A 21,769-nucleotide genomic window follows, 5' to 3' on the forward strand; every position below is an offset into this window, starting at 1 on the left:
TAGCTGCAATGGTTCTGAGCTCTGAATTCTCTCCCCCAATCTTTCTGGTCTACCTTTCTCGTGATTAGGCAATCAATAACTGATATTTCTTTCTGTGGCTTAGTTTTTAAAAATTATATCTATTGTTCATACTCATCCTAACCACCTTGTAATGTTTGCTTCAATAAAGGCCCTACAGATATAAAAGTCATTGTTTGCTTTTTGATACAGTGAAAATGTTGGATCACAGCAAGCCTCCTTACTTACTCTTCTCTGGGGGGGCAAAATTTACAAGTGCTGTAAGCATCACCTAGACATCATCCAATATTTGACCATTTATCTTTTATACCTTTGAGTTTCATCGTGGACTAGATAAGCACCATGGTATTAACAACCTCTTTTAAATTGATGTTGATTCCAGGTAATCCCATTCCCAGTCTGACCTTTCTGTCATGGGCCTCCTCCAGTGCCATAGAGAGGCCCACCGGAAATTGGAGGAACAGCACCTCGTATTTCGCCTGGGCAGTTTGCAGCCCAGTGGTATGAACATCGACTTCTCCAACTTTAGATAGTTCCTCTGTCCCTCTCTTCCCCTCCTCCTTCCCAGATCTCCCTCTATCTTCCTGTCTCCACCTATTTCCTTCCTATGTCCCGCCCCCCCTGACATCGGTCTGAAGAAGGGTCTCGACCCGAAACGTCACCCATTCCTTCTCTCCCGAGATGCTGCCTGACCTGCTGAGTTACTCCAGCATTTTGTGAATAAAATCCTACTTCAACAGTTGCTGAATTATACTATCCATAATATTCGGAACGAGGGTCGATTGCATTTAAGCTAATGATATGCAAAGTCGCCTTTTTTGAAAGCAAGTTATATAAAATTTCGAAACCCTCTTTTAAAAAAAAAAAAATGGTTTTGAAGATGGGTGTTTCTTGATTGGATTGGTTCTCATAGTCATCCTGTAGTGTTTTGGTGAATAACTTGTTTTTAAACTGCATTATTGCAAAATTATTTTATCATCAATTTTCAATTATCTGCTTCTTCTCTTTGTAAATAGGCTTGTGATATGATTTAAACATTGCAATTATTTATGTTGACACAAGAAAGGGCAGGTGCTGGAATCTTGATCAAAACACAAAGTACTGGAGGAAGTGGGCAAGTCAGGCAACAGTTATGGAGGAAATGAACAGGTGATGTTTCAGATCAGGACCCTTATTCAGACTGAGACTGGTGGTAGTAGCAGCGGGGTGGAAACTGGAAAAGATAGGTGGGGAGCTGGACAAAGTCTGACAAGTGATAGGTGGATACAGTTAAGGAAAAAGAAGTGTCAGATAAGTAGACGAGGAGGAGGGAATGACTTGAAGATAGTGAATGCAATGTTCTTGCACATCAGAATTTCCAACTCCCCTCCCCGTTCTTGCGCTCCAGATCTCCACCCAGTGCTCTCCTTAAACCACCCTCCATCACCCTGCCTCCTACACCTCCTTCATATGCTCATCATCCATCCCTAAGCCCCCCAATTCCATTTTATTTTCCCCCATCTGTCCCTCCAGCTTTGCATTTCTCAGCTTCTCTCCTTATCTGACACCCAGTTGCCTCCTTTTCTCCTCCAACCATTGTCACCTCACCCAGCAACCCATCACTCCCCCACCCCCCTTTCCTCCTCCCACCAGCATCACTTGCCATGCTTTGTCTTCACTCTACCTCTCTTCCAGCTTTCATTCCCCGACAGTCGAACGAAAGGTCCTGACCCCAAATGTCACCTGGACATTCACTTTCCAGATGCTGTCTGACCTGCTGAATTCCTCCAGCACTGTGTTTTAATTAGTTATTTACGCTGTTGGATGCTTGTCATTTAACAGTTTTAATGTGGTCCACACCTGCCAGCAGAATTTGTACTTAAATTAAGGCAAAGTTCTTTTTAAACTATTGTTCCAGTATTACTTGAGGGGATATTGTGACATTTTCTTCTGTTCTTTAGTTTCTTTGTTGATTCATTTGTATACTGTTATTTCTTTTTGGACTTCCCTTAAAACTTTGATTAAAGAAGTATCCAACCACTTGGTCTTTGAAAATTGAAATCTAAAAAACATAGCATGGATTATCAGAAGATAAAATCCACAACTTAACATTTCAGCTTTTATTAAAATATTTTTAAAAATGGAGGAATGGTCATGATGTAGCTGCAGGAGTTTTATCCACTTGTTTTTAGAATTTAAAAAAATGTTTGCTCTATAAAATAATTCCACTTTTTGATTATTTTCTAATTTACAGATTGTGGATGTTGAAGTTAGTAGAGATGAGAAAGACCGAAAAATCCCAGAATATCTGATTCATTTTAATGGTTGGAACAGAAGGTAAGAATTTTTTTTTTGTATTTTCAAACGAAAACCTTGTCATCTGTTTGTGAATGCGTAAATTGCTCTGGCTAGTTTGGCCCGTCTTTTAAAAAAATAAAGCAATAGCACATGATAAATCTGAAATGGAATATAGCAAACATGGAGTTGCAGGGATTAAACATGCCACAGTGGTGTAAAATGTTCATGTCACTTTCTCACCGAATGGCAGAGATATGATGGTTTGACACAAGAAAATGAGAGCAGGATAAAGCCATAAGGCCCCTCTACTCTGCTCCGAAGTTCAATATGGTCATGACTGATCATCAATATTTTGACATCAATCCTTTCAAGCTCCTTCGCAATCTTGTACGATTAAATAAGGTCACCTCCCGACATCTGAACTCCAACAAAGCTTCTTAATTCCTAAACTCTGTCTTTGTAGGAAAATCCTAAGCCCCAGAATGAATCTAGTGGATTTTGTTTTGGCCTGCCTCAAATTCTACAATGTTCATTTTTTTAGATAAGTGTCAAAACTGTGCACACTGTTCCAGGTTTGGCTTCATCAATGCCATAATTGCAATAAAACCTCCCTTTTAGTATATTCAGTTCTCTTTGTATGAAAAAACAAAATACCATTTGCCTTTTTAACTATTAGACTTGCCTGCTAAAATTGTGATTCATGCACCCGAACATCTAGATCTCCCAAAGCTTTACTTATTTGCATTTTATCACAATTTTATCACTCACCCTTCTACCTTTCTTCATATAGGTAAAGTTAGAAACCTTGAATTCCACTCCTTCCTCCAAGTTGTGAATGAAATCAGTGAATATCTGAGGCCCAAGATTCGATTGCTGGGGTTCATCCCTTCCAACCTAAAAAATCACCATTTATTTCACCTTTTTAATTTATGTGTGACAACCTGTTTAAAAAAAAAATATCCATCCTAATATGTTCTTCTTTCCCCTCAACTCTTAGCTTATGTACCAGCCTCTTCAGTGACATCTTGTCAAATTTCCTTTGGAAAATGAATACGTTACATCTACGGGGTTACCTATATCAAATTTTCAGGTCCCATTCTCAAACAAAAAAATGACCAAACCTGTTGAGCGCAATTTACCTTTCACAAAATTGTGTTGATTAGGATTGATTATATTCAATTTTTCTAATTGATTAGTTATTTAATTTTTGACTAGCATTTTGCCAATATTACATATTATACAAACTACCCTGTCATTCCCTGCCTTCTGTTGTCTTCCCTTTTTATTGAACAAGGAAAGATTGTTTTCCAGTCTTTGGGACTATAGTAAGCTGCAAAGAATTTCCATCTCTGTTCTCTATCTCTGCGTCTGCGTCCTTTAACACCTTTGGGTGCAGACCTTTGGTTCCAGCCAATTTGTCTGCTTTAGCCCTTAGTTTTTCTCATACTTTATCCCCTGTGATTGGTCTTTTTTTACAATTTCCTGTACTTTAGCCTGTATGTTATTTTGCAGCTCTTTCAGCAACTCTTATGGTGAAGACTGATGCAAAACAAAACTTGCCATTTCTTTGTCTCCTGTTGTTAATTGACCACCCCCATTCTCTGGAGGTCCCATGCTTAGTTTTGCTGCCTTCGCCCAATTTACATATCCACAATAACTCTGCTTGATTTGGTATTGCAGAAAGTTTATTCTCAATTTTCTCCTGTCTTTTGAGCTTTCGAAGACAAAGGAACATATCCCAATGTACAAATTCGTACAAAGCGAATTTACAGAAAACTCTGCTTTAAGTGTCGAATAGGTCAGGAGGACACATTATTGGCAACAATGCTGAATACAAGATTGAACTGTCAGCTCCTTATGCCAGTTTACCCACTAAACAAAAATCAGGTTTGCTGCTGTTCCAAAAACACCCCATTTCTCTGGCATACCACCAGCCCTTGCCACATTGTATGCCTTGCTTTTCAACACATTATCTTTGACCTCCTTTGTTCATGACGAGTTGCATCTATTTCTCATGGAATTTCTCTTTCTAATTAGGATATGTTCCTGCTGAGTGTAATGCACCAACTATTTTAATATGTGCCACTGTTCATCTACTGAGCTGTCTTCTATCTTGTTTTTCCATTTCACTTTGGAAATCTCCACCTTCAAACCATTATAATTGTCTTTACTTAAGTTGAAAGAGTAAGAAAATAACTGCAGATGCTGGTACAAATCGAAGGTATTTATTTCACAAAATGCTGGAGTAACTCAGCAGGTCGGCAGCATCTCAGGAGAGAAGGAATGGGTGACGTTTCGGGTCGAGACCCTTCTTTAAGTTGAAGGTGTCTAAGAAACAATCCTTGACTTATTCCACAAATTCTAATATAGTACCCAAATGCTTGTTACTTGAGGATTCTACTTTTACTAAGTGAAGCCTTCAGCAAAAACTATAAACAGTCACTAGCTTTATAAATCTCCTTTTAATGTAACAAAAAGTCCATGCTTTAGAGAGATGTGATCAGGGCAAAAAGGAATTTTGAATCAAAGGAAGAACCATCACAATGCATTGGGGTGGACTTTGTAAAATGTATAAGCAAACCCAACAAATTAAATAATGATAAAGTCATGCAGCATGGAAACTGGCCCTTTCACTCAACTTGTCCGTGCCAACCAGATGCCTCATTTAAGCTAGTCCCATTCCCATGTTTGGCCATATCCCTGTAAATGTTTCCTCTCTGTGTACTTGTCCAAGTGTCTTTCAAATACTGTTATTGTCCCTGTCTCGACTACCTCCTTAAGCAGCTCATTCCATGTACCCCTCCAGTTCCTTTTAAACTTTGCCCCTCTCACCTTAAATCTATGTCCTCTGGCTCTTGATTCCCCTACCCTGGGTGAGATTGCATTCATCCTATTTATTCCCCTCATGATTATATACAATTCTATAATTTCACCTCTTGGCCCCCTGCGCTCCAAGGAACAAAGTCCGAGCCTGCCCAACCTTTCCCTGTCGACAAGAGAAATGGTCAAGCAAAACAAAATACTGGAGATGAAAAGCAAATTGGTGAATTATCATATTAGCAACAAGAGCAATCAGTCTGAAGAAGGGTCTCGACCAGAAACGTCACCCATTCCTTCTCTCCTGAGATGCTGCCTGACCTGCTGAGTTACTCCAGCATTTTGTGAATAAATACCTTCGATTTGTACCAGCATCTGCAATTATTTTCATAGCAACAAGAGAAATCAGTGCCATGCAAATTGGTTTAGTTTGTTTAAAAAAACCCCAACTAATTCTGATTTATATACCATTAAAATATAAAACAACATTCTTTATTAATACTGGAATATGTTTTAAAGAAGTGTGTGTGCTTTTGCTCTTTTTCTTCTACATGCATTAGTGTACAAACCCTACTAGATCAGTTACCACATGTTCAAGTTGATGAAATTTCAGATATTGCACATTATTGATTATGTGTGTCTGGTATTAGCCAGCTTCAGAATTCATGGTTTTCTTTATCATGTTGGAAATCCCTATGCCCTGCCTTTAGGTGTCGACTTATGCATTAGTAAATGCTGTGTCCTGATGCACATTGCTACGGTTGTTTCCCCGATGATGTTTTTCATACTCTGGGTGCATTTTCCTTTTGTGTCATTATTTTCTGATGGAATCTGTAAATTATGCACAAGTCCCAGGAAGTGAAAGAGCAACAATTAATTTTGTTCACTTCCTAGTAATACTCCTTATTAGCATTTAACAAATACCTATCTTCATCCAAGTTTAACCTGCTGTATGACATTATTTGCAGATATGTATAACTCTATTTTCCTGAGTGATTCAATAGGTTTTTTCACCATTTTATTTGGGAATGTCTAATTGAAATGCAAATTTTAATTCCTATTGTAACTTTTTGTTTAACTTTTTGGTGATTCATGAAGAAGCTTTGATTTATGAATGTTACCACATTGTTACTGCAAAGAAATATTGCTCTTAATTTTCTCCTCTATTCCACATGTCCTTTATGCCATTGCATTTTCTTTTGAGTGTCCTGTATCTATTTGGAATTATACAAGAAAGAAATGTAAACTCTTGCTGTATTTCAAACATTTATTGCATTGATATAATCTAAAATAATGTTGGTGTGTGTACATTGTACTTGTTGCTGTATTCTTCTAAATACCGATCAGAGGTATTGTGATAAGAAATTGGACATAAACAGCCAAGAGCCACACAACTTCTGTTTGACATACCTCAACCAAATTGTATTAATGGCATGTGTTCTTAATTTTATGAATTACATGGATCTTGCAGGGCCTTCATTGAAATAATGCATACAAATGGGGTTTGACTCCATCGATTTGGCTTTTCTGAGCACTTTCAAATTCAACCAAGGTATACTGTGAGATGTTTTTAACTTGCAAACTGATCACTTTCCTTGGTATATGTTTGAACCAGAGTTTGTATCTGCTTTTTCATTGTACAATGATTTGTATTTTCTTGAAATATTTTTGTTTCACTTTGTCATAACCTCAGATCTTTGAGAGATGGAAGCTTTAGTTTGCAGTAAGGAAGGCTGTAAAAGTGTACAGCAGGATATAGATCAGCTACAGAAATGGCCAGAGAAATGGCTGATGGAGTTTAATCCGAGCTAGTGCAAGCTGTTGCACTTTAGGAGGTCAAATGTAAGGAAAAAGTATATAGTTAATGACAAGACCCTTAACACCATTGATGTACACAGAGTTTAGGGTCCAAGTTCTTTGCTTCTTGACAGTAGCAATCCAAGTAGATATAGTAGTAACAAAGGTGTATGGTATACGTCCACATATCATGTTTCTGTACACTGTGGATGGCTCGATTGTAATCATGTATAGTCTTTCCATTGTCTGGTTAGCACGCAACAAAGGTTTTTCACTGTACCTCGGTACCCGTGACAATAAACTAAACTGCGTCATGTTACAGCTTTACAGGACTTGGTTAGGCCACATTTGGAGTAATGTGTGCAGTTCTGGTTGCCCCATTAAAGGGATGATGTATAGACTGGAGAAGGTGAAGAAGTTGTTTACCAGAACTACAAGGAGAGGTTAGACAAACTTGGATTATTTTATCTGGAGCATGGGAGCCTGAGTACATAGAAGTACATAAAATTATGAAAAGCATGGATAGGATAGACAGTCAGTATCTTTTGCCCAGGGTGAAAATGTCAAAGACTAGAGGGCATAGCTTTCAGATGAGAGAGGCAAATTTCAAAGGAGATATGCAATCGATTTTTTTACACTGAGATTGGTGGGTTTCTGGAACTTGCTGCCAGGGGTGGTGACAGCGGCGGATGTTGGCATTTTCGAGGCACATGGGTATGCAGGGAAAGGAGTGATAGTAGCCATGTGCAGACAGAGAAGATCAGTTTAGCTTGACATCCTGTTCAGCATGGACATTGTGGACTGATAGGCCCTTTTCTGTATTGGTCTATGGTATATTCTATGTTTTCACATTTGAGCTAAAATGTTCTGGCTGGTGAGTCATTGTGAACTGATTATAATGAGAAGACTTAACAATTTTGTTCTTCAAATTGTTCAATATGTTGTGTGTATTGTTGAATTCTCTTGCTAACAAATCATTGAACATGCACTGGACCTGTGAAGTCACTCATTGCAGTTGAAATACGTCATTGTTTATTCTATTAATTACAGATAATTTCCTATTTTAGTCGTTTTTACAATGAATGCATCCTTCAGTCCAGGTGGAATAAATAACCAAGCTGGTTAATTAATGAATAGTTGGAAATTCAACTTGTTTTAAGTATCAGGCTGTGCTGTAATCTAAGTTTTTATGATCGCCATTTGATCATAGTTCTAAAAAGGAGATGTAGAAGCAATTGAAATTGGTGTGTAACTGTAATTTGCTGCCGGGGGTTGGTGGGAGAGGCTGATGTTGGCATTCCTGAGTCTTAGATAATTTCATGTATGGACAGTTTGTATAATTTGGAGAATTTGCTACAAATTATAAACGGTGTAGGATATAGGTGTTGCTCTTTGATTTTATTTTCTCAAAAATTATTAATATCTTTGGATCATTCTTAGAGATTTTTTGTACATTTGAACATACTAAAACAATGTTGGTTTCCAAACAGTACTGTGTATTCACGAGAATCTGGAACAATTGTAATGGCTGCTTTGAAATCTAAAGATTATGCTGTATAACTAAAAAGACAAATCAATGTGCTTTTTTTTGTATGAACTGTATATTCTGACGTGATGACCAAGATTTTGTTCATTTGGAATATTTTTGGATAGAGCACATTGTTATTTGAAATTCTGCGAAGGATATTTTGAAAATAAAATGTTAACTCTAATGTTTTAAATTTTTCTACATTGATCTCTTTTGTGCAGAATTAATATTTCATCAATTGTATAGCATTTTTTAAATTTCTTGAGATATTGCTGCATATTGTTTTTAATCCTAAACAAGCAGCCCTTTTGCAAATTGCATTTTTAATCCTTTAACTGACCAAGTAAAATTACAGTATCGTATTTGACAATAGATTTATGGTATTAAATGGGTTAATTACTTTGTTTTGGTTTTGTAACTTTTTTTTATTTGTTTTTGTTGCCTTTTTATTTTTATCTGTCTTTATCCTCCTGTCTTTAGCTGGGATAGATGGGCAGCAGAAGATCATGTACTTCGTGACACGGATGAGAATCGCAGATTACAGCGTAAATTGGCCAAGAAAGCTGTGGCTCGCATGTAAGAATAATTTACGTGATGTAAGCATCGTTACATACCCCAAAGTATTTGCAAAGTATATAGAAAATACTCGGCTGCTTGGTCAGATAACGGAATAAATCTTTCACCTAAAATCTGGTATGAAGTTCCGAGGTTCCGTCCAAAGGATAAATGAACTGAAGTTTGAGAAGCAAATGAAGTGTCACCGTGCTTATTTCCAATACAACATGTTGCCAGCGCACAGATATAGTGCATTAGAATTGGTCCCCACTAAGAATGGGCTTAAAAGGTGAGTATATGTCGCAACTAGAGTCGGCACAAAGCCACAACATGAATTACTCAAAAATATTTATTGAAAGTTCTTTTGTTTGATTGTGACTGAAGGCCTTTGCACAAATATTGCTTTGTTTAGAGATTAATTATCATTTATCTTTCAAGACAAATTGCTTGGTCAGATAACTCGTAAATCTTTCACCAGAGGGATTGCAATGCCAAGCAGAAACTTCAGTACACCACGCGTACAGAAATCTCTTGTTTGACATTGCTTCAGAGATTTCTATCTCCTATCTACAAGGCTGTGAAAAGGGTACCTCGGAGCACGCCCCACTTTCCAAAAAGTTTTCTTCAAACTGTGTGCAACAATGCAAGTGTTCACCCAAAATAAATGACATTTTATGTAGCTGTCTTTGTGCTGGAATTCAACTGTTGAGAAATGTTAATTAGGTTAACAAACTTCAAATTGTTGAACATAATAATAAAAAATATTAACTGCTGTCTTGGTGGTAAAAAGGAAAACAACAATGTTTGTATAACAAACACAGTTTAACGATCAAGGATGCATCATTCCTTTGTATCGTGCTCTTGTTTTTAAAAGCTTGACAATGTGCCGTAACAGCTAAGTATGTGTTATTCAGAGCTGTATCATTTGTGAGTATTTCAGTGTCTTAACATATGATGCCACAGACACTTATGGACTCTTCCAACTACAGCCTAATGGAATCAATTCATAATAGACTGATTTGTTTAATGTTAACTTTCACACAATTAGGAAAAACAAAGGGAAAAAGAAACGTCGTTGCCGGCTGCCTGGTGTTGACTCAGTGCTAAAATGTCTTCCTGTTGATGAAAAAGAAGAGAATGATGAAAACTGTGAGTATATGTTTGCCAAATGATATTTATTTTATTTAAAGCGTAGATAGACATAAAGCTGGAGTAACTCAGCGGGTCAGACAGCAGCTCTGGAGACAAGGAATCGGTGACGTTTCAGGTTGAGTTCCTTAGAAACATGGAACATAGAAACAGAAAAATAGGTGCAGGAGTTGGCCCTTTGAGCCAGCAGCGCCACTCAATACGATCATAGCTGATTATCTAAAATCAGTACCCTGTTCCTTCTTTTTCCCCATATCCCTTGATTCCTTTAGCCCAAAGAGCTAAGTCTAACTTTCTTGAAACAATTCATTAAATTGGCCTCCACTGCCTTCTGTGGCAGAGAATTCCACAGATTCACAACTCTCTGGATGAAAAAGTATTTCCTCATCTCAGTCTGAAATGGCCTACCCCTTATTCTTAAACTGTGACCCCTGGTTCTGGACTCCCCCAACATGTGGAACATTTTTCCTGCATCTAGCCTGTCTAATCCCTTAAGAATTTTGTGTTTCTATTAGATCCCCTCTCATCCCTCTAAATTCCAGTGAACACAGTCAACCCATCATATGTCAGTCCCGCCATCCCGGGAATTAACCTGGTGAACCTACGCTGCATTCCCTCAAAAGCAAAAATGTCCTTCCTCAAATTAGGAGACCAAAATTGCACACATTACTCCAGGTGTGGTCTTACCAGGGCCCTGTACAACTGCAGAAGGACCTCCTTGCTCTTGAACTCAAATCCTCTCGCAATGAAGGTCAACATGCCATTAGCTTTCTTCACTACCTGCTGTGCCTGCATGCTTACTTTCAGTCACTGGTGTACACGCACACCCAGGTCTCGTTGCACCTCCCCTTTTACTAATCTGACACCAATCAGATAATAATCTGCCTTCCTGTTCTTGCCACTAAAGTGGATATCCTCACATTTATCCACATTATACTGCATCTGCCATGTATCTGCCCTCTCACCCAACCTATCCAAGTTACCCAGCAGCCTCAGAGCATCCTCCTCGCAGCTCACACTGCTACCCAGCTTTGTGTCATCTGCAATCTTGGAGTTGTTACATTTAATTCCCTCATTTAAGTCGTTAAAATTAATTGTAAATAACCAGGGTCCCTTTATTTAAATCAGGGAAGATATCTGGTTTGATTACTAAGTTGTCATGAGGAGGAAAGATTGCACAGAGATGCTTCATGTCCACTGTAAATTAGGAGTGTGACAGGGCTTGATTGAAATTTGTAAGATCCTGACATGTCCTGACAGGGGGATATAGAAAGGATGCTTCCTCTTGTGAAAAAAAACCTTGACTCACTTAAAAAAAATTTAGGGGGAGGTAATTTTTTTTTTTAGGTTGGTGGACCTTTGGAACTTCTACTGAAAAGGTATTGAAACCAGATTCTTTGAATTTTTAAGGCAGAGTATTCATTCTATGTTCCTTCTATTTCTCTCAAATTCCCTCTCCCCTGATTCTCAGTATGAAGAAGGGTCTCAATCCCGAAATGTCACCTATTCATTTTCTTCAGAGATGCTGCCCGACCCTGCTGAGTTACTCCAGCTGTTTGTGTCTATCTTGGATAAATGTTTGACTGGAATGTTTCGGCTGACCTGATAGTTACTGTGATCTTATTGAACAGCAGAGCAACTCAAGGGGCCGAGTAGTCTACTTTTTATGTATGTAAAGTAACCTGAAAGGCAACTGAAATAGAAGTTACTGGAAATACTCTTCTGTTACAGAGCATCTGTAGGGAGCAAAATGAAGAATGCTTCAAGTATGTGGGCTGTTGAGCGTTTCTTGTACTTACTGTTTTTACTTTGGACGTCCTGCACCTGCAGTGTTTCATTTTGAAGTGTTGCAGTGTATAAATTTGCCAGCTCTTGGAGTGAAGTGCTTAACTTGCTTAATAGTGCTGGCCAATGGTGTCGTTTACATTTAATTGACTGGGATTTTCACATTAGCCAAGTTGGTCAGTGACACAACTGCAAGAGATCTTTGAACACTCAGTATCCAGACCCCTTCACTTTTCCCACATTTTGTTATGTTACAGCCTTATTTTAAAATGGATTAAATTCATTTTTTTATCACCAATCTACACACAATACCCCATAATAAAAAAGTGAACACTTTCACTTTTAGAAATTTTTGCAAAGTAATTAAAAAGAAATAACTGAAATATCACATTTACATAAGTATTCAGACCCTTTACTCAGTACTTTGTTGAGGCACCTTTGGCAGCGATTAGATCCTCAAGTCTTCTTGGGTATGACGCTACAAGCTTGGCACACCTGTATTTGGGTAATTTCTCCCATTCTTCTCTGCAGATCCTCTCAAGCTCAGGTTAGAGGGGGAGTGTCGATGCACATCTATTTTCAGGTCCCTCCAGAGATGTTCGATCGGGTTCAAGTCTGGGCTTTGGCTGGGCCACTCAAGGACATTCACAGAATTGTCACAAAGCCGCTCCTGCGTTGTCTTGGCTGTGTGCTTGGGGTCGTTGTCCTGTTGGAAGGAGAAACTCCTCCCCAGTCTGAGGTCCAGAACGCTCTGGAGCAGGATTTCATCAAGGATCTCTATGTACTTTGCTCCGTTCATCTTTCCCTCGATCCTGACTAGTCTCTCAGTTCCTGCCGCTGAAAAACATCCACACATCATGATGCTGCCACCACCATGCTTCACTGTAGGTATTGTATTGGTCAGGTGATGAGCGGTGGCTGGTTTCCTCCAAACGTGACGCTTGGCATACAGACCAAAGAGTTCAATATTGGTTTCATCAGACCAGATACTTGTTTCTCATGATCTGAGAGTCCTTTAGGTGCCTTTTGGAAAACTCCATACTGAGGAGTGGCTTCCGTCTGGCCACTATACCATAAAGGTCTGACTGGTGGAGTGCAGCAGATATAGTTGTCCTTCTGGAAGGTTCTCCCATCTCCACAGAGAAACTCTGGAGCTCTGTCAGAGTGACCATCGGGTTCTTGGTCTCCTCCCTGACCAAGGCCCTTCTCCCCCGATTGCTCAGTTTGGCCAGGCGGCCAGCTCTATGAAGAGTCCTAGTGGTTCCAAAGTTCTTCCATTTAAGAATGACGGAGGCCACTGTACTCTTCGGGACTGGCAATGCTGCAGAAATTGTTTTATACCCTTCCCCAGATCTGTGTCTAGGCACAATTCTGTCTCGGAGGTCTACGGACAATTTCTTCGTCTTCATGGCTTGGTTTTTGTTCTGACATGCACTGTGAACTGTGGGACCTTATATAGACAGGTGTGTGCCTTTCCAAATCATGTCCAATCAATTTAATTTACCACTGGTGGACTCCTATCAAGTTGTAGAAACATGTCAAGGATAATCAATGGAAACAGGATGAACCTCAGCTCAATTTTGAGTGTCATAGCAAAGGGTCTGAATACTTATGTAAATGTGATATTTCAGTTATTTCTTTTTAATTACTTTGCAAAAATTTCTTCACAAAATGCTGGAGTAACTCAGCAGGTCAGGCAGCATCTCAGGAGAGAAGGAATGGGTGACATTTTGGGTCGAGACCCTTCTTCAGACACATCAGTCTGAAGAAGGGTCTCGACCCGAAACGTTACCCATTCCTTCTCCTGAGATGCTGCCTGTCCTGCTGAGTTACTCCAGCATTTTGTGAATAAATACCTTCGATTTGTACCAGCATCTGCAGTTATTTTCTTGCAAAAATTTCTAAACACCTGTTTTTGCTTCTTCATTATTGCTTCTTCATTCTTCATTATTGTGTAGATTGATGATTTAAAAAAAAAGAATTTAATCCATTTTAAAATAAGGCTGTAACGTAACAAAATGTGGAAAATGTGAAGGGGTCTGAATACTTTCTGAATGCAGTGTAAGTACTACTGGCAACTAAGAGTGATTTAATACTGATTTCAGACTCCTTGGTGCATGTGTGATGCGAGCTGCTGATTTAGTGACCGACCTGTGAATTTCTACTCTCACATTTTAGCAATAGAAATCAACTACTCTTGATGAAAATTGCAAATGAATATTGCCTGCATTTGTTCAGAGCTTTTGGAACACTGGTGTAAATGTTCTAGAGTTTCATAGCTGAAATATTATAAATGGTAATCTCTGCCTCAGAATTACCAATCTTTAACTCTTTTTAAATTTCCCAACACACGAGGGGTAATGGAGTAGAGACCGGTTTTGTGGTTTTTTTCTCCCAAAATTGGTACTACATTATATTAAGATGAGTGCATTCTTTACCTCTTGCCTCCACTCCTTTCACATTCTCTATTCCAAACTATCGGAATTCATCAATGCAAAAGCTTCAAAGGCCTTTACTTTTTTTTGTGTTAATCCCCAAAATTGAAGATTTTGAATATTCGTTCCACACAAAGAAAATCAACTTCATTAAGTTGCTTCAAAGACCGTTTTCCAATATAGATTTAAAAATACAATAAAACCAGTTTAAATGAAAGTTAAATCCGTAATCTCCGTGAAATATTAATTGTTTATAATTACACAGCAAGGAGAATCAAAAATTAGAAATATTAAATTGAGCTCAGTGATCTTTTTGTTTTAATATATTAAATTGGCCTTGTTAGTCGTACAGTTTGGAATCAGGCCCTTTTACCCAACATGCCCCATCTACACGAGTCCCACCTGCCTACATTTGGCTTATATATATATATATATATCCCTCTAAACCTGTCCTATCCATGTACCTGTTTAATTGTTTCTTAAATGTTGCGATAGTCCTTGCCTCAACTACCTCTTCTGGTAACTCGTTCCATACATCCACTACACTTTGTGTGAAAAAGATGCCCCTCAGATTTCTATTGAATCTTTCTCCCTTCATCTTAAACCTACAGTGACCTCCATAATGTTTGGGACAAAGACCCATCATTTATTTGCCTCTGTACTCCACAATTTGAGATTTGTAATAGAAAAATATCACTTGTGGTTAGAGTGCACATTGTCAGATTTTATTAAAAGGTATTTTTATACATTTTAGTTTCACCATGTAGAAATTACATCTGTGTTTATACATAGTCCCCCCATTTCAGGGCACCATAATGTTTGGGACACATAGCTTCACGGGTGTTTGTAATTGCGCAGGTGTGTTTAATTGCCTCCTTAATGCAGGTAAAAGAGAGCTCTCAGCACCTAGTCTTTCCATCACCTTTGGAAACCTTTATTGCTGTTTATCAACATGAGGACCAAAGTGGGCCAATGAAAGTCAAAGAAGCCAATATGAGACTGAGAAACAAGAATAAAACTGTTCGAGACATCGGCCAAACAGGCTGACCAACATCAACTGTTTGGAGCATCATTAAGAGGAAAGAGAGCACTGGTGAGCTTACTAATGGCAAAGGGACTGGCAGGCCAAGGAAGACCTCCACAGCTGATGACAGAAGAATTCTCTCTATAATAAAGAAAAATCGCCAAACACCTGTCCGACAGATCAGAAACACTCTTCAGTAGTCATGTTGTGGATTTGTCAATGACCACTGTCCACAGAAGACGCCATGAACAGAAATATAGGGGCTACACTGCAAGATGCAAACCACTGGTTAGCTGCAAAAATAGGGTGGCCAGGTTACAGTTTGCCAAGAAGTATTTAAAAGAGCAACCACAGTTCTGGAAAAGGGTCTTATGGACAGATGAGACGAAGATTAACTTGTATCAGAGTGATGGAAAGAGCAAAGTATGGAGGAGAAAAGGAATTGCCCAAGATCCAAAGCATACCACCTCATCGGTGAAATACAGTAGTGGGAGTGTTATGACCTGGGCATGTATGGCTGCTGAAGGTACTGGCTCACTTATCTTCATTGAAGATATGACTGCTGATGGTAGTAGCAGAATGAGTTCTGAAGTGGAAAGACACATCCTATCTGCTCAAGTTCAAACAAATGCCTCAAAACTCATTGGCCGGTGGTTCATTCTACAGCAAGATAATGATCCCAAACATACTGCGAAAGCAACAAAGGGGTTTTTTAAAGCTAAAAAATGGTAAATTCTTGAATGGCCAAGTCAATCACCTGATTTGAGCCCAATTGAGCATGCCTTTTATATGGTGAAGTGAAAACTGAAGGGGCCTAGCCCCCGAAACAAGCATAAGCTCAAGATGGCTGCAATACAGGCCTGGCAGAACATCACCAGAGAAGACACCCAGCAACTGGTGATGTCCATGAGTCACAGACTTTAAGCAGTCATTGCATGCAAAGGATATGCAACAAAACTCAAGACATGACTACTTTCATTTACATGACATTGCTGTGTCCCAAACATTATGGTGCCTTGAAATGGGGGACTATATATAAACACAGCTGTAATTTTTACATTGGGAAACCAAAATGTATAAAATTGGCCTTTATTAAAATCAGACAATGTGCACTTTAACCACTTGTCATTTTTTTCAATTATAAATCTCAAATTGTGGAGTATAGAGGCAAATAAATAAATGATTGGCCTTTGTCCCAAACATTATGGAGGGCACTGTATATACTCTGGTTTGTAATTTTTTGTACTCTGGACAAGAGATTTTGTGCGTTTACCTGATATTCTCATGATTTTATACTCCTCAAAAAGATCACCCGTCATCCTCCTGTGCTTCAAGGAATAGAGTCCCAGCCTGTTCAAACTTTCCCCATAGCTCAGGCCCTCGAGTCCTGGCAACATCCTTGTAAATCTTCTCCATACCCCTACAACTTTTCAACATCCTACCTATGACATGGTGCCTCGAGCTGAAAACAAGACTCCAAATGTGGCCTCACCAACATCCTAGGAGCAACATGCCCTCCCAATTTCTATGCTCAATACTCGGACTGATGAAGTTCAGTGTGCTAAAAGCCTTTTTGACCACCTTATCTACCTGTGATGCCACCTTCAACGAACTTGATAATCGTGCCAAGTACGCTCTCATCTCATTGTTATTTTGATTGTTTGAAGTAGAGGAAGAAGGCGAGTTGCTGCTTGTACTCAATGGCTACAATTCCATGACTTCATGAGTCACAGCTTGGAAATGGGTCTTTTGGCCCAACCTGCTCACGTCAACCATGATGCCCATCTACACTAATCCTGCTTGCCTGCGTTTGGCCCTATCCCTCTGAACTTTTCCTATCCATACACTTTTCCTATCCAAATGTCTTTTAAATGTTGTTATAGTACCTGCCTGAACTAACTCCTCTGGCAGCTCTTTCCATATACCCACCATCCTCTGTGTGGAAAAAGTTGCCCCTCGGGTTCCTATTAAATTTTTTAAATGTAGAACCCTCTGCTCTACAACATTCCCCAGGGTCCTGTCGTTCAATGTAGAGGTCCTGTTCTGGTTTGACTGCTCAAAGTGCCTACCTTGCACGTATCTGCATTAAGCTACATTAACCATTCTTCACCCTTGGTGCCCGACTGCAAGATCTTGCTGTAATTTTTGATAACCATCTTCACTATCTTTGATATCACCCACTTTAGAGTCATCTGCAGACTTAATAATCGTGCCATCTTCCTTCTCATTCAGTTTGTTGATATAAACCACAATCACCAATGGGCTCAGAATGGATCCCTGAGGCACAGCACTAGTTGCAGGCCTCCATTCTAAAAAACAACCTTCCATCATCACCCTCTGCACCCTTCCATGAAGCCAAATGTTTCTCCATGGCTCCCATGCGATCTAACTTTGCAGAGCTGCCTACAATATTGAACCTTGCCAAATTCCTTGCTCAACTCCATATAGACAATATCTACGGCTTTGCTCTCATCAACCTTTTTAGTTTACTGCAAAAAACATGGCCGGTTTTGTATTATACTATCTTTTATGTACAAAACCATGCTGACTATCCTTAATCAACCCCTGTCTATATATCATCCCTCTGAATACTTGCCTACCACAGATGTTAGATTCACCGGTCTATAGTTCACAGGCTTTCCCTTGCAGCTTTTCTTAAATAGAGGCACAGCATTAGCCACTCTCCTGGCACTTCACCTGTGTCCAATGATGATTTGTATATCTCAGCCACCCTGATCAGGCCTGGAGGATTTATCTATCTTCATATGCCTTAGTACTTTCAGCACCACAACTGAAATTATGACTCTCCTCAAGACATCTCCATTAACTGTCCCAAGTTCCCCACCTTCATGACTTTCTCCATGGTAAAAACAGAGGAGAAATACTCATTGAGAACCTTGCCATCTCCTGCGGCTCCATATAAAGATGAGTGCTTGGGTTTCTGAGAAATCCTAGTCGCTCTCTAATTACCCTCTTAATGTACATAAAACCTCTGGATTTTCCTTAATATTATCTGCCAGACCTATTTCAATTAAAATGAGGAATGGACGTGTCGTGAGTGAAAAAACCTTGTATGTACAACCTTCAGGAACCTTAAATCTGAACTAGGTGCCAAATCTAGAGCATTCTTGGAGAATAAAATGAAGCTATTTATGCCTTTTGTGAGTAATGAAGCGTTTTCATTTCATCTTGCCAGACTTTTATTCATAATGGGTCATGTTCCCTAAAGCAGTGGCGTGAGTTCCTAAAGCAAAATTTGTCTTTAAAAAAAAAAAAAAATAGCTCTGAGCTTGAGTTTACTAACGGCCTGTATGTATATTGACGATTTCATTGGAATATTTTTCCCTTTTGAAGCTTTAAGTGCTACTTCAAATGATGAGGTTGATGACGATGGTGATGACAATGAAGACGATATAGATGGTTCAGATGAAGAATTATTAGACTGTGAAGATGACAGTGAACCAGACGAGATAATAGAAATGGTAAATAGAAAAGTAAATATTGGAAGCGCTCAGCAGCTATTACTGTTTCTATGGAGTGTGAACCAGAGTAATTGTTATGGGGCTTCTGCAAATGTATTTTTCTCCATCTGGTTGTAAGTTGAATGCATTTCTAATTGAATTTTCAGTAACATGTCTGAAAAGGATTTAATCGTATTATTCCCACAATTTCTTTTGTGGGTAATTGGGTAGATCCAAAATGATCATGCACAAATTAATTTATCTATGGACTGGTTTCCATTGACTTGCCAGTAAACTGAAGCTCAAAAGGTGGTGAATTTAATATGTTGTTAAACTTTGCAGCATTGCTGAATGCAACTGCAATTTAAAATCCTTTTCCATGAATTACTATCCCTTACCAAGGTTTAAGGAAAATAGAAAGATTATAGTGATTACTGTATTAGTAACTTTGAAGTTGTGAAAATCGTATTGAAATAATGTAAATTGTTTCTTGGAAATCTAGAAGGAAGATCAAGAGACTTGCTCGAAAAAAGAAATGGAAGAAAAGAGCATAAATATAGAAATTCCAGAAATTTTGAAGAAGAAATTAGAGGATGATTGCTATTATGTCAACAAAAGAAAAAAGGTAAGACTTATTTGTGAAATATGACATTTTGTTTTTGCAACTACCTTTGGGTCGCCATTTGGCAAGTTTGAATAATGAAGAGGTTTGCTTCGAGAGCCTTTATTGCATGATATCATGGAGAGATGGCAGCAGTTAACTGCTTCACAGCAGAAGTTCTCTGACTTCACAGCAGAATTAGCCGACAGTTATACTGTGCAGCAAGCAACTTTTATTTTTTGTTAGAAACAACAATACGAAAATAAACTTCGTCCTTGGCTATATGTTTTCCTATAACTATCATCTACTACATGGGTATTAATAATTTCATTAGTCATAATGTACTTTTTATTTATGTTAATCTTATTCAACAACAGATGGTTAATACAAGTCAAACATAACACAAGGGCATCTTGACATTATTCTATCTCATCTTTCAAGCAGACCACGCCACTGCCGCCTCTCCAAGCCAATCATAAGCCCCCATTTACGGCAATATTTCTACGCTTCTAGTGGTAGGGGGCGAGGGTGGTCTACCCAGCTTGACATTTCATCTACTATTGTAATCCAGCATCCTATAACTTTCCACTGGGAAAACAAGCTTCTTATCTCTGTGCTAATTTTGTCATGTTTACATTCACCATTCTACACGTTCCCAGACAAGAGGTAATGCGTCTGATTCCTTATTTTGCCGATTCTCACGATCCTCTCCTGCACCTGGTCAATGAGAGCTGCCAATTGCCACATCCGCACACGCTTTTGTTACCTTGTTTAATTCCAATCAAAATTAAATAAGAAAGGATTTTAATTTTTTTCTTCCACAAATATAATTTTCCTTGCATCTGCATTTTCAAATACTTGTATTTTTATAACTGTAGTTCAACAAAATATAATGGTTGGTCTTGTTTTGACAGCTGGTGAAGCTGCCATGCCAGACAAACATTATTAATATTTTGGAATCCTACGTGAAACATTTTGCGATTAATGCAGCTTTTTCAGCCAATGAAAGATCTCGGCATCATCAGAGCAACTCTCAGATTCCAATGAATCCTCATTACATCCCACCTGAGAAGAAGTAAGTGTAACTAATGACTTTTGAAATTCTAAATGTGCTCGATTTTATGATCAATGGTGAAAGCTTAAGTCTTGCAATTCATTGCACTTAAGCATGTCCACCGTCTTCAAATGGGCTTGTGCATTGAAGCTCATTGATAAATCCATTCTGTGCAGCGATCTGGGATCTTAAGAGCAGAACGCATTGTGTTCATCAATCCACCTGGTGAATCTTAAAGAGTTGCTGGGACTCTTGATTCAGAAACTATGAATTAAAATTGCATTATGCTATGTACTGAAAGCAAAGGGTAGGTGGGCGCTTTGTAGGCAGACACTTGTTATTTATATTTTGCTGCTCTTCCCTTTGCAGTGTTGAACTTTGTAAAGAAATGGTGGACGGTTTAAGAATCACATTTGACTTTTCTCTGCCGATGATTTTGCTCTATCAGTATGAGCATGCCCAATTCAAGAAGATTACTTCATCCAAATTTTATGTTCCAATCAAGGAAACATTGTCACATATTAGGTAAGGAAAACAGATTGTATCTCTGAGAACATTATTATTAAAACAATCCTTTTATTCATATATGTTTGGAGTAAATTAACTATTCAACAGTGTGCAGTATTTATATCTGAGCTTTATTGCAAGGTTTCCTAGAAAAATATATTTAAAAAAGCAGCAACCATATTTCTTTAGTGGCTTCCACATTCCCCCTTTGAAGCACTTTAGAGAGAGAGTAAATTCCTTTTGAAATGTTTGCTATGTTTGAAATGTTTGTCAACAAATGCAACAGATTGTTTCTATGCATTGTGGTCTTACAAAACAGATAAGTAACCAGGTCACCTACATAAACGGAATCAATATTGAACTCATTTTAAATATGAATACTCAAAATTTACTATTTCAGATAGTGCCATCAAATCTTTATTTACAACTAAATGCTTTAATATTTCAATATTGAATGATATTATCTCCAACAATATAGTATTCTATCCTACGTGTTGCACAAGCAGATAGTGGTAAAGAAGGCGTATGATATGCTTCGTTTCATCGGCCAGGTCATTGAATATAAGAATTAAGTCGTCGTGTTGCAGCTCTCTAAGGCTTTGGTTAAGCTACATATGCAGTATTGTGTGCAGTTCTGGTCACCCCACTACAGGAAGGATGTGGAGACTTTGGAGAGGAGGCAGAAGAGTTTACCAGAATACTGACAGAAGGAACAGCAGATGTTGATTTACAATAAGAGACATTGTGCTGGAGTTACTCAG

At 38.6% G+C, this 21,769-nt stretch overlaps 1 protein-coding gene across 15 annotated transcripts in view; it reads left to right on the top strand.

Moving 5' to 3' along the window:
* LOC144598685 (MSL complex subunit 3-like) overlaps positions 1-21,769 on the top strand; it is a 42,988-nt gene that overhangs the window by 6,955 nt on the left and 14,264 nt on the right. For 10 of the 15 annotated variants that reach the window (XM_078408964.1, XM_078408963.1, XM_078408962.1 and 7 more), the window contains 7 exons: positions 2,252-2,334; positions 8,918-9,013; positions 10,041-10,141; positions 18,740-18,867; positions 19,349-19,471; positions 20,362-20,522; positions 20,871-21,026. In XM_078408964.1, coding sequence (XP_078265090.1) covers positions 9,012-9,013; positions 10,041-10,141; positions 18,740-18,867; positions 19,349-19,471; positions 20,362-20,522; positions 20,871-21,026 — 671 coding nt within the window. In that variant the 5' untranslated portion in view covers positions 2,252-2,334; positions 8,918-9,011. The other 5 variants (XM_078408966.1, XM_078408955.1, XM_078408965.1 and 2 more) reach the window with 3 other exon arrangements.

This window comes from Rhinoraja longicauda, chromosome 12, assembly GCF_053455715.1.
Source record: "Rhinoraja longicauda isolate Sanriku21f chromosome 12, sRhiLon1.1, whole genome shotgun sequence".
Lineage (NCBI taxonomy): Eukaryota > Metazoa > Chordata > Chondrichthyes > Rajiformes > Arhynchobatidae > Rhinoraja > Rhinoraja longicauda.